Source organism: Chelon labrosus (assembly GCF_963514085.1).
Source record: "Chelon labrosus genome assembly, chromosome: 13".
NCBI lineage: Eukaryota > Metazoa > Chordata > Actinopteri > Mugiliformes > Mugilidae > Chelon > Chelon labrosus.
In genome coordinates this window covers 23,043,787-23,057,983 of record NC_140346.1, presented here as the reverse complement: position 1 = coordinate 23,057,983, position 14,197 = coordinate 23,043,787, and the positions used below count along the sequence as shown (strand labels likewise).

General features: G+C 44.1%; 1 protein-coding gene across 3 annotated transcripts in view; it reads right to left on the bottom strand.

Annotated features, from left to right (window-relative positions):
• The window catches only part of frya (furry homolog a), a 41,227-nt gene extending 27,551 nt beyond the window's left edge, over positions 1–13,676 (bottom strand). Inside the window, exons 1-4 of one of the 3 annotated variants that reach the window (XR_014699410.1) lie at positions 13,077–13,676; positions 3,553–3,752; positions 1,015–1,068; positions 75–214 (exon numbers count right to left, since the gene is read on the bottom strand). Coding sequence is in view for 2 of the 3 variants with exons in the window: in XM_084558979.1 (XP_084415105.1) it covers positions 75–214; positions 1,015–1,068; positions 3,553–3,752; positions 13,077–13,293 (611 nt within the window). In the remaining variant the exon portion in view is untranslated. Of the gene's footprint in view, positions 1–74; positions 215–1,014; positions 1,069–3,552; positions 3,753–5,201; positions 5,438–13,076 lie in introns of those variants that run through there. The other 2 variants (XM_084558979.1, XM_084558980.1) reach the window with 2 other exon arrangements.
• Positions 13,677–14,197: the final 521 nt, after the last annotated feature.

Genomic DNA, 14,197 nt, shown 5'->3' with positions numbered 1-14,197 from the left:
ACAAGATCAACAGGTTTGCTTGCAGCTGCTCAGTACAATTCAGATTCTTTAGGTGGCACTTGAATGATTCTCACTTTTTGGACTTGGTGTTGGCTCTCGGCCGGTACTCGTGCAGCTCCTCCTCTAGTCCATTTTGTCGTTTGTACCAGTCAAACAAAGTGCGCAGGATGGAGGGGAGACTGTATTCAGCCAGAGAGCTCATGGTGCTTATCAACTAGAGGAACAAGACATACGTCGTGTACATTTGTGTTCAGCAGTTTACATACCAAAGCAAGAGATAGCCATCAGTGTTTCCTCTGTTTATTTGTACGGCAATTTCAACAAAAAAAAATTACAACAGCACGCATGGATTCATTTACATGTTCCAAGCATCAAAACGGTTAATGTCGTGGGGCTAAATGAAGCAGCTTTTAAGAAATAGCCAAGGTTAAGAGAGAGAAGTGAAACTGAGGGGCGAGCCGGTCCTTGTTGAGAGCAGAAGGACAGAGTGCCCATGGGGCAGCCTCCCACACTCTAGGAGGGAGGGAGAGGGAAAGGAAGGAACGGGCTGGGCACACAGGAAGGGAGGAGAGTCTGGTCGGGCTGGGGAACACAGCGAGCCCTTCATTCAGCGCGAGCCCGGAGAAGAATCCTGGCTCTGTGCGGCTTACTGAATGGCTTCGCGCAGCAGCACAAACACACCTCTGTGGCCGTGAAAGAGCCCCCTCTCTGCAAAGCCACAGACCTGCTGGACACACCTAGAGCAGAGGCCGAGCCAGCTCTCAAGGTAAACACTCCTGACTAGCCTCGACTGGCTCTGGGAGACCTTGTTGGGATGTGAGCAGGTCTTTCACCCCATCACCTCTTTCATGTCGCAGTGGATCAGAGCACTTATTTAAGAAGGGAAAACTGGATGTTGCTCGTAGAGAAGCCCAACACACATGGTATTTTAAATAATCCCTCAAATTGTTTTTATTCAAGATCAAAATGTCTTCTCATGCAGTTATCTCTAATAAACAGCTTCTGTGCACTTACTTGGTCAAACTGAGGATCCTCTCCCCTCTGTAGTGACTTTGTTAATGGCTTTTCCTGAAAACACAGAAAGAGGAAGTCCTTTTATAACCCTGAACGAACAATAAAAAAATAAAATTAAACCCGGAAAAGTTCTTTTGAAGTTTGGTCCGAAGCTCATAACTCTCTATCGGCCCTGTCTGAAGAGTGTGGAGTATATTTTTGAACAGGGACTCATTACAGCCCAGCTAATGAGAGAGCCATCAGTCAGTCGGCCGCCCCGACATGAGGAGGGAGCATTAGAGACGGGACGTTCATGACAGCCCCCATTATTACAGTCCTCCATCATCTGGGATAAATGATTTTGAGATGGGATTTAGGCTCGGTGCAGTCAAGGACAGAATTCTGTATCGTATCACTTCTCAACTGCACGTATTCAGCAGGACATACAGTCAAGAGCTGTTAACCAAAAATCTACATTGCTTTATGGGGTTTAGTAGAAAAACGTGACTAAATAAACCAAAACGTTTTTCATTGAAACTCATTCAAGTTTTAAAAAAGTGCCATTTGATTCAATTTATGCACAAATGAATCACCCTGCTTGAGGATTTCATTTGAAATCTGCAGGGAACGGCTAATAAGTTGAATTGAAGATAAATAGGGAATCATTTACTGCTGGTACAACTTTGTGGTTAAACACCCGAAGTGTTTATATCAGCACCAAAGTTGCCGACTAATCGGCGCTTGAACAAATCGAAGCATCTGTTTTGCCTTTAGCTCCTCTTCTCCTTCTTCCTTATTTATTTATTTTTTTCCAGACACATCCTTTTGCTGTTTCATCGGCCACACAGCAAATCACTTGCTGATTAATCCAAAATAGCTAACTGTCTGATTGTGTTTGACATTGACATTGCGTGGGCTGGTGGCAGTGTCTCTCTGTCTCTCCCCCTCTCTCTCTCTTGCAGCTGGAACGCCAGCTAAGCCCTGTGCTCTGATGAACCTTTTAGCTTTTTTTTTTTTTTTTTTTAGACAAATGCTTACATCTGAGGAGCCCATCTGTGCCGGAATGACAGAAAACTCAGAGCCTCTTGCACTGTTGGGCTTTTACGGATTTTAACGCCCTTTGTGGCAGCCTTACAGACTTAAACATAATGTATATTTTTATTAATTTACCTTTATAGTACATTTTTTGCATTTGCATAACCAATACTGTCAACAAATCTGTTACACAACCTGAATAATGAGGATGAGCAGCAGGGACCGTACGCCAATAACTACAAGGCCAGACTAAAACCTATTACTCAGCCGATACTCCGCCGAGAGGGAAAACAAAGAGAGACACATCCCTATCTGCATTCCTCCAGGGGGGTATTACAGCGAAACGAGGGGCTGCGCACTTTCCCTGTGGTAATTAACACTTCCCTGCAGGGCCGAGGCCGCTGACTAACAGCTTCCAATAAATCACAGCCCCTAAAACTGGAGACAGCGTGTCCACAGCAGCCCCACTGATGTAAGGCCGCGAGTACCCTCAGACCTGTTAAAAGTCACAAGGAAGTGCAAGCGTTTCTGGTAAACAGTCACTTAGGGCATGAAGATTACGGCCGAGTGTATTTTAGTTTCTTTAGTTTTGTCTTTTCCCACTACGATAGATGGTTTTAGATGCTTTTCAGTAGCAGTCCAGTGTTACTAATGTATGTGGTCGTAGGAGCAGGTGGTAAGTGGAGCCCACATTAACACTCAAAGTGGCGCTTCCCCACCTGCCCGACCGTCTGTCAACACAATTATTTATGACAGCTGTTGGCCGGCTCCGAGCTCCTCTGGAAAAGAAAAAGTCTCTTCGAGTGTCTACGATTGAATACTGGTGGAATAAGCTAAACGATTTACATGGTGTAATATTCAAGCCGTATGTACTTTCTTGTCAAAATATCATTTGACATTTAAATGAAAGCCTTGGATAGATGACTAATCTATTATGGATGGATTGGAACTGGTGATTATTTTCATTGTGAACCTGACAATTATTCTGTCAGTTGCTGTTTATCATAGTTTCCCAGACTTGAGGAGGACATCTTTGAATATTTTGAAAAACCAGCAAGGCCTAAACATGGAAATTTTGGAAAGTTAATTGCGATTAGTCAGTTATAATCATCTAAGCATCCGTTGGTTGTAGGAGCACAGTAACTGAAGCATTTCCTGCTTCGGTTACTGTGTTTAATTTGGATTCATTTACCGAAACTTACTTTAAGCTGTTCAAACAGACCTTAATACTTCCACCAAAACTTGTAATTCATCAATGTCAAACCAGATCTTGCAGGTCAGTCTGTCAAGACTTCCTGACTGACATTTTTACAGCGGTTCACAACCTGAGGTCAGAACAAACACAGGGGCTCACAGCATGATTGATCTGGCTCCAGACTTGAGAAATTATCTCTTATCTCTAAAATCTTAGAAAGTTATGTTTAGTTTTTTTCCTACATTTGTTTTACTGGTCTATAAAATTAACCACAACAATCGCTGCGGGGACACAGAGAGCAGTGACTCTTTCTCACTCTGCCCACTCACCAGCGGCTCAGCCATGATTATGCGGATCTTGCGCTCGGACATCGTGGTGAAGTTGGCGAACAGGCTCTTGAGGACGTACTCGCCCGGCTTGCTCTCCGGGTCGACGCTGATGGGCAACATGGCCGGTGGACCCTTCTCTCCCTGAGGACAGCAGACTGGAGGGATGGGAGGTTTACTGTATCCGTTCCCCACGGGTGAGGCTGCGGAAACGACACAAAGAGCACAAGATAGAAAACTATTTTGTTACATTGCCAATTAAAGCAGAAGTGAGTGGGACAAGCTCGGCCACAGATCTGTTTACAAAAACAGACCAACGAACCGGGTATTGCTGAGAAGTATCCAAACATGGACAAAAACATGTTCTCAACATGTTGAGCATTCCTGAGTAAGACTGTCCAAAGGGCACCGGCTTGCCCCGAGTCTGCTCTTTCTTTCCTACTGCTACAGGGAACACAGCACATGTGGAAATTAAAGCGCCACGGCCGGCAGCTGGTGTTTTCATTTCGTACCAAAGATGTCATTGCCCTTTGAGGGAAGCAAAAATCTTGCGCATGTGACCACCCTCCAGCCAGCGTTACGATGTGGCCCGGGTTTGATCACGTTGATGGCTTCGCACAGGCCAAAAAAACCCGTGAACTAACTGGCAGGTTAAAAATTTACCTTCTGCGTTACACTCCGCTGCCTCCACACATGCACTTAAGTGCTAAATATAGTAAAGAAACGCATACACACATCTCACTGGGACTGTGAAATTTTCATTTAGCCCGAAACTCACTAACTGCCATAAATCTGTGGTAAAATATTCAGAAGGGACAGAGCAGACTTACTGCCTTACAATCAGAACCACATTTTCCTCTGCTTCAGAGAGTGAAAGGGGTGCATGTAATAAATGTGACTGGACAGAAATCACACCAGCGGCAGCGGAGTAGAGCCTGCAGTGTGCCAGGAGCACATTACTGTAAATCAGTCAAAGTCGCACATTAAAAACACCAGACTTTTCGGCTTTTACGCTGTCCATTAAATTACAAACCAAAACTAACCAAAACAACTCAGACTTGCTGCATATTTCTGTCAGTAAAGTTGAAATCTAAAACATGTCTTAATGGGGAGGATTTATTTTCACATGCTACCGAGTATTCAGACGTCTACACATCATGTTTATCTGAAGTAGGCCTGAAATTTAAATGCCAGCATGTACCTAGTTAAGCTGCGACAAGACCAAAGAGGAATGCATTAAACAGAGGAACCAGACAATTAGAAATTTATTGTTTAATTCTGCCAAAACAAGCCAAAAGGCCGAGAGGTTAAAAACTGTTTTAATGAATTCCCTAAAAGGCTTTACACTTTCCTGAAAGAAAGTGCCAACAAGTCTACATGTTGTGCAGAGCAGAAAACAGAAAGAAGTAGACGAAACTTTTCATCAGCATTTTTTTTTTTTTTCTTTTACAGGTGGAACGGAGAATGCAGCACTGACGACGCTGCACAAGAAAAGCTGGAGAACCACTGTGGTACCTGGACTGGTTTTATTCTCCAGGTCCTGTCAGGACATGCAGCGTTTGGATATCTTTCAAGGAATGCCATGCATGTGTGACAACCTTTTATGGTTTTCATAACATGCGTCCCTCACTCGTGGCAAACTCAGCACCTACCCAGACCCTTGATGAAGCTGATGACGCTGGCCTTACTCCAGCACACAGCTGTCCCGTCCATAGTGGGGAAGGAGGCTGCGTTATCCAGGGTTGTCCTGAATCAAGACAAACGCTCGCTAGTTAAATCCTCCAACTTCCATGTCTTGTGTGTCAGCTGGCTCTGTTCTCCTGGGTATAGTTTCCATGGCGCACACAGCCAACGGCGGGTGTGTTTTAAAAGTGGGAGTAGTGTTTGGTACGGGAGACCACGCAATCGCTCTCTCTCTCTCTCTCTCTCTCTCTCTCTCTCCCTCTCTCTCTCTGTCTCTTTTTCTGAGCTGCTTCTGCTATGGCTTCCTCTAGCCTTGTGACCAGCCGGTGCCGTCCAAGAGTGAAGGTCAGACAGGAATTTTTAGCCGAGGCACTGCGCAGTGATGAGGTCCAACATGCTATGGTGGCATAGTTGTGTGACTATATTTATCCTGGGGTAAACACTATACTGACAGGGGCGGCCCTCCCCTTTCCTCAATGTCTGGGATCCTAAAGCACGAGGTACAGACGACCAGAGTGTAAACACCAACGTTGATCAGACACTATACGATCACAAATTTTGTTTTAAGCAAGACGATTAACGCAAAGGTTTTGAGGCAACGTCCTGGAAACTTTGAGCCTGTACCATCTCTGGCATCGCTCTACAAGGTACAAGAAGTACATTAAAGTGAAAATTACACATAATTTGATCAAAATTCTCCCATGCAGATGACTTAAACTGGAGATGAGAGACAAAGAAAGGCACCAGTGTGCATATCAAGCCCTTTTCTGTTGCTCTGGGCGCTGTACGAAGTCTCAGACGCGGCATGTGATTCTGCAAACAAGGAGCTCGGGCACAGCATGCATTACATCATCGCCATGCTGGAAACACCCTGAGCATGGTGGTGCTCCCGAGAGGACAATGTAAACAGGCCAACAAGTGTCTCTCTTGCACACACACACACACACGCAAATAATGCAGTCCACAGAGACATTCCCACCGAGACTTTAGCAGACGTTTGTGAACAGAGTGGGAGGATATTTAGACAGCACTGACCTCTTTAACTGGACCAGGGATTCCAATATGAACATAGACCTTCGGGGACACTTTGTTGAGCTATAATAAAAACACTGACACTGCATTTCTGCGTGTCAGTAGTGGGCAACGTATGCTTTGTAAATGTAACATCATTAGCGCTCTGTGGTATTCAGATGTTAGTCTTCCATAAAAAGAAAGAGACCTTAAAAAGAACAGAGACGAAATGTTGTTGGCTAGTTTAGCTCATACCGTTCCCTGATAAACAACCAGATGTGACTCTATTTATAAGTCACTAGAACAACATTTTATCTATGACTTAATTTGTTAAAAATATCCCCATAACATTTCTATAACCCGCCGTGGCTAATCTTCTGGAATGCTATCTGGAGTTAAAGCTTTTTTTTTTTGCAGAAGTATTCATCAAAACAGAGGCAGCAGCTGGAGCCAAGAGAGCAACAAGACGTTCTAACTGTCACAAGTTCACAGTTTGAGTTGAGAGAGCTCGGACAGAGGCAGATTTAAAGCGACGCTCTCAAACTATTGACCATGAGCTGACATCATGCTGGAAACGGCCGCCTGCTATGAAAGAGCATTTCAGGCCAATTATATAAGTGTTAAAAAGCCTGCATCTGCCTCCTCCAACTCAACAGAAGGGACTCCTCTATGTGTAACTTAGTGCTGAATGCCGTTTTAAGCTCTCAAAACATAGAGTGAATTATAAGGGAAAGAATGGATTAAAAAGATGTATATTTAAAAGATTAAAAACTATACACAAAATAAGCATAACTCAACTGAACAACATGTTTGACTACTCATCCGTAGAGCAGCACTTTGCCCAGCTCATCCCCTGAATGATCCGATTGGCTCACGGAGGACTGGCCTTCAGGCAATTTGAACACCAGACCTGCCGCCGCTGCTGCACAATGCCAGTCCTGTGTTGCTGTTTGCCACTAGTTTTATTAGAGCTGCACACACCGGCTAATTAAAGACCAGCGTCTAAAGTGGCCACGGCGCAAAAAGTCGTCCGACAGACAGCCGGGAAGCACAAACAACAGCTACCAGGCACCAATTTAAACCAGGTCTTTTTCTATTTTGAACAGCAAACTGAGACATAAGTGTTTCCCCGGTTCCCATATGAGCAGCCAATCTCTCTCGCACCTTACGCAAATAGTGTATTTTAGATCTTCACCGCCTCTCTTGCCATCTTGTGATTCATTACATAACAGCTTGCGCAAATGGAAGCACAGACAGGGGATTAAGAGAGCGCATATTTTAATGAAAACGTTAAATGCATAGACGCTCGGCTCGGCTGATGAAGTACAATAACCGCCTGTGCCTTGTATCACTTTAGCAAAGTGACCCACTGTGGGGAGGATTATGCAACATCATCAGGAGATGGCTCAATGTTGAGTGTGTGTAGACACGGACAGCTTGTTCTGTGGTATCTCTTTACATTCAGATCCAGTAGACCAGACCGTCTCAGACGTGCTGCAGACTTGCGAGCTTTTGTAGATATTAAGAACTGGAACAGTTTCACAAAATCATGTTGGGGTTTAGTGAGGAATCTACCTGAGTCATGCTTTAACTGCTAGGGTGATATTTCCTGGTTTGTTTTTCCACTTGTCATCTAGGCCACCTCTTCTAACTCAGGAGAATAATGCCATGATCAGAGGCAGGAAGCCATCCCAGTGTCATGGGCCCAGTGGAAGGAGGTGAAGCTGCGAGCTCTGGACAGAAAAGGCAACCAAGCTGAACCTCCGCTAATCCTATTACTGCGTCCTCACACTTAATTAGAGCTATTTACACTCTCTCAGAAACTCAAGCAAGAGACTGAAGTGAAACTGAATGTAGAGATTAGAAGCAGAAATCACCATCAGCAGAATTTACACTAAACCAAGTTAATCTGAGTAATGCTAAGTGCACCATAACATCGTGTCATGACTCCTTCAGAGCTGACTTATGTATCTGGCCGTTGCTAAGAGACTGTTGGCACTCTACTGCTAAAAAGTACAGTAGGACGCTTCCAAGTTTGCAAGCTACAGGCAAACTGAACAATAAAATCGTGTTCTGCTCAGTCTGCAACAAGCAGCAGCACATCCCAGCCACAGACAGGAAAACGAGACCGTGAATTCATCGTTCCCAGCAGAGATGGAGCCTCAGTCAGCCAGTCAGTCAGCTGTCAGCTGAGCGCAACAACAACAACAACCACAAGAGACGAACTGCTACTCACTTCCACTCCACGATTTCAGCAGAGACTTGATGCTGATTTCGAAGAAGCCCGAGTCCTGCTGGCTGGCCATGGCTGCAGATTCCTACTGGGATCCCCCCACCCCTTTCTAGTTGTAGTGTCCCTCCAGTAGCAGCAGCAGCAGCAGCAGCAGTTGAGCTGGGACCAGCAGGTAGTTCCTGCTGTCACCTCTCTATGACGCACACTATGCTGTGCTGACGAGACCCTGAGAAAACACACTAGCGCTGCTTTATCCCTCCTCTTGTGTCCTGTCCTTGGCTATCAGCCCTCTCTCTCTCTCTCGCTCTCTCTTACTCTCCTCCTCTCCCTCCCTCCACTCTCTCTCAACATCCCTCTCTCTCTCCCTCTAAAGCCGTGGCAGGCAGTGGGCGGCAATGCAAGCTCCCTTTAAATAACTGCGCGGAGGCTGAGAGTGCAGGAAGCAATCCTCTTAGCGGAGCGCAGTTAATAATAACTACTGTTTGTCTGCGTGCGGGGCCTGATAATGATGACAGCGCCGGGCTTGTGCGTCGTTCAGCATGACTGGGAAAATCTGACGGGTCACCGCCGCTGACAGGGGGAAGACGGAGAACGCCTGAAAATGACACATTACAGGGAACATCTGGGGGAGCAGCGGAAAGAAGAAGAAGAAAGAGGAAGCGAGCGTGGCGATGGGTTCAGCTGAACACAGAGGATCTGCATGGGAGCAGGGGCTGACTGATGGCTTTTAACGCTTTTACTTCTTCACTTTTTCACAGCACTCAAATAAAAATGTGTTTGTTTTTTTTACACCTTATTTGGAGCATGACAATTTATATTTTTTAACTAAGCTTGCTAATATTTTTCAAATTAATGGATTCATCACTTTGTCTAAATATGCTCACAGAGTCCAATGTAACAGTCCAAAAGAATTAGATAAAGGAAGCATTATACACCGATCAGGCATAACATTATGACCACCTTCCTAATATAGTGTAGGTCTCCCTTGTGCCTCTAAAACAGTTGTGACTCATCAGAGAATGGACATGGGCCTTCTGAGGGTGTCCTGTGGTGTCTGGCAACACAATGTTGTTAGTGGGGGGGATTTGGGTCCTTAGGGTTGAGGGGAGGGGCCTCTGTGGATCATCCACATGAATGAATGCCAGGTCCAAATGTTTCAAATCCAATATTCACAGTATTTTACATGGTAGACTTCAACCATATGGACTATAAAACACATCCTCCAATCCCCTGTCCTCATGCCTCTCAGTGCTCTTAGTATAATCCTATCAGAACTCTGTCTGTCCATCAAGCGACAGCCACTTGACCTTGATTACATAACACACTCTGGGATGCAGACGCCATGGCTGGTGGCTGCAGTGTCTGGTAAACACACATTTCAGGAGCACATTTGTCTTGACTTTACACCAGCACTGCCTGGCGTCCAAGTGGTAATCTGGTGTGGGTGGAGTCGCATAGCATATTTACAAGACTGCACATACCATACACTCAGTTTATGTATATTCCTTTTTATTTATGTGATACAATATCACAAAACAAATATGTTTCTTTGTTTCACCAATTTGAAATGACATGTCAACTTTAACAAGCTGTTGCAACTCTTCTATGGTGACTTTAGAATTAGAATTAGAATCAGAATCAGATTCGGAATTAGAATTAGACAGTTTGGGCTTCTGCATACGCAGACCCCAACGGTGTAGCTGGCGTGCACCTTCCCAGAAATGTAACTACGCACCACGGCAACACAGGCCGCAAGAGCTGTGATTGGTCTGCTTGGTAGTAGTGTGTTTCCACTTAAGTATTTCCGGCCACTTCTCCATCGCTGCAATTTTAGAAGTGATTGTTTTGGATCAATAAAGATGGAACACATCGAGGAAAGGTTAACTGAGGACGTTCAGAGATACAAACATTTGCATGACTCGTCTTCGGCAGAATTTCTCCGCAAGTTTCAGTTGCCATTGTTGAAAGTGAAGCAGGAAGTGGAAAGTGTAGCAGGAAGTATGAACCCGACTGTCAAAAAAGACACAGCGCCGACTGGCGTTTGGGTGTTTTGCATTTAGCGTTTTTGCCAGACTGACGAGCACACGAGCATAAATGGCTCGCACAGGCGTAGACTACGTGCGAAGGTTACAGTGTCTATGTCCTGCAGTACCATAATTGAGCCTTTAGATTTAGAATTAGAATTAGAATCCATTGCTCATTATGTGAACATAGTACCTCTAAATTTAAAAGACCACACTTTTTTTTAGCATTATCCCTAATGATGAAGAATTAAAGATATAGCATGAACAATCCGTCTCTGCATCTCTGGGGCTCAGCTTCACAATCTGTACTGGCTGACTCAGACAGCCAGCCAGCTGTATTTATTTTATGCAGTGGAGAGAGGAAGTAACAATCCAGGAGAAAGAGTCTGAGGCTGCAGCTACATTAGCTTTGCAAGAGGACATGGCCGGCAAGGACCGTCCTTGCATTTTAGTGATTCCTTTGATCAAATTGCTCTTGGATGCCAACAGACACTGATTCAATATATAAAAAAAAATGAAAGTTTTACTCCTCACTCAGACAGAGGTGTGCCAGAGGCTTCTTTCAATATCCAAAAGACAAACTTTAAAAGACAGCCAGGACTAGCAGGATCAAGAGGACAGATTAAAAGTGAATGAGTAATGTTATTTTTCTGTCACGTAGTGTCGCGCTGGTGTTTGGCCAACGCAGTAATAGCTACAGGCTAGGGAGTTAACGTTAACCAAGCAGGTTTCTCAAAACATTCACACTGTTTGCATGTAAAATTGTGCATAAGAAACCAGCCTTACATAACAACACTGTCACAGTTCGTTAGGCGACAAATATCACAAAATGGTAATGGTGTGAACTAACATCACTACACCTTAATAAAGGGTAGAGTAGAAAGTTACAAAAACATTTAGTTTTTAAACAGACTGATAATAATTAGATGTTGCTAGCATCCCTGCCGTTGAAGCAAACTCCTCAACCTAAAGCAGCCAACAAGTAGTTCGTACAATAAGCCGATATCAACCCTCTACACTCTTTCTTTAAGTTACAAGCATTTTTATGACATGTCTGTTTCAAACACCAGTAAACGCTGATGGCTTTGTTCTTAGATATAATCTTGGCGAGTCCAGATAGACATCTCCATGTACTGTAAACCAATTTGACCAATTACAGGCAATTGCTTGGCCTGTTATGGTAAGCAAAACACTTAATTTCTGACAGCGATCAACCCAAATGGACTCTTTAAAACGCTGAGTTTCTATGACCTACCCAACAGTTATAATCTAGTCCCCCTGACTTGTCCAGCAAGAGGCTCTCTAAAGGGCAAACGGTTATGTAATCCTGCGGATGAATGATTTTTAGATGTTTTTACAACAAGGCTGCCAAATACGACGAAGTGGAGTGCTGGAGGCATCTCAGAATTTAAATGAGAGGAATTAAAGGAACAAAACACATAAACACAGGTACCTGGTCAGATGTAGTGACTCAAAACAGTTTAAAACTGTTTATATGTGGCATTACCTTGCTCCTTGTTACAAAAATACCTCCAGTGCAAAACAGTTCACAGGTCTCTATAGGCCAAACATCCTCTGATTCCCATCATTATATTTAAGAAGTAATAACTCATAGAGAGATTTAACGTAGCTGTAGTAGAAAACGAGCAAGCAGACGGTGTGCTTTTACAGATATCTAAACTGTCAGAGCAAGAAAAAAAAAAGAAAAATCAGACCTAATGTCATTCTGATTTGACCTAAACACAGTGTTTATTCCACAACAGCTTATCTGGATAGCTCCAAACTTGTCCAGGTGCCAAACATGCAGACGTAAAGCAGTTTGCTGGTACGCTGGACAGGATCAGTGTCACTCCTTCATGGAGGGAGAAGAACAGCTTCAGTAATGCTCTCATAATTACATAAGTTCTGTTTGTCGGCAACTTCTCCAAAAGTCACCCTCACTCTCTAAACATCAACACATAAAGCGAATAAATCAGAAAATACATCGCCGATTGTACAAAAATTAAAGATGTGAACATCTTTCCTTGATTGGGCTTTAAGTGGGCAAAGGCTCCAACACATTATCCACTTATTAAAAGCATTATCAAGCTCTGATGAAGGTGAGGAATGCGAAGCATGCCTGTCCACTTCAGCCATTTTTGTGGTTATCAACTTGAAACCGTTGACTCCCACCTACTCGCTCACTCTTTCCGCAGCACACCTCGTTCCTTCAGATTTTTCCCCTCTTTCGTTTATTTTGATCACATATTTTAGCCTTTATTTATTTTAAGTCATTGCTCTTTGGGCTGCTTGTAGGTAGGAAAAAAAAAAACAAATCTCAAGAACATACTATCAAAAAATGTGTGATGTACTCCCCAACTGTCTGAGTCCATTAATAACAAGCCATTAGATTCCTATGTAGCTATGACAAATGCAATGGTGAAGTGAGGAATTTCACTCAGTGATGGCGGTAGTGGCTGAAATAGTGGCACTGCCTGTGCACCACATTTTCCAAAAAAAATCTAATTTCTCCCATGCTGAAAGCAAAGTTTTTGAGGCAGTTACCACAGCTGCCACAGACTCAAAAGGGTACCTACATTCAAGAATGGTGGGCCTCTTCTTACGCCGCATCTTTTTAAACTTCCCTCTGAAGTCCCTGGGTGGGAACGGATCCAGGGGCAAGCTGGCAATACGCCCCAGGACTACCTCGTCCAGTCCCTCGGAACAATCCGTCTCGCTCTCAGCCATGTCTCTCAGAGCACTCTCCTCTAAAGACATGTTGGATGGCAGGAAGCCCACAGCCACTTCTTTCATTCTTCTAAAGGAGTCATTTGAAGCACTGCCAGGTTATCCACTCTTTCTGAAGCTGTTCTCAATTTTCTCTCTTCCTTTTTTTTTTGTTTTTTTTCCTTCTCCTCGCCGGGGCAAGCAAATTGCTGCGGTGCAGAGATGCAGCCAGTGTTGTCAGCTTCAGTCTGCTAATGTGTTTTAACCCCTGCACTTGTCGGGGCAGTTCGGCAACTTACAGTAACATTCATGAATCGGGCAGGTATTGGATTACTTAGACGGCCCCTCCTCTTTACAGTGAAAAAAAAAAAAAGGAAAGAGGCAAAGAAGAGAGGGGTAAAGTCATAAAGAAAGAGGGCGGGAGATGGTTGGGGAGGCTGCTCTGACAGCTACAACATCCCTGCCTACTTTAAGCTCCAGAGGCAGCCTTGAATAAATATCCTGTATTTGTGTTGGAGTCTGCATATCAAACAGACGTGTCATGCCCCTGGCAGTGTTAATGAGAAGTCTGTTCTCACCGGGTTCCGAAAATAAAAAAAGGACACGTTTGGATTGTGAGAATATTTAAAAGAACACATGCTCCAGAAAAATTTAAAAGTCACCGGTTGCATGAGTTCAGTGCACTTTCTTCAACAGCCAGTCCTTTGTTTTGATGCCGTCTTCTTGCTTTATGGTTCACTTAATAAGTGATAAAACCGAAAGAAACATCCATACAGCTCGTGGTTTATTCTCTGTTCGATCTTTTTCAACCACTGGAGTGAAAACACTGACTGGACACACCTACCCACATGAACCAGTTTTTCCAAGTCTGACCTACATCAGCAACACAAACACCCTTGTGTGTGTGTGTGCGTGACGTGAAGGCGTTTTCTGTTTTAGGAAGAAACCCCAGAACATGGAACAACCAGCTTATACATGACTTTTTTTCTTT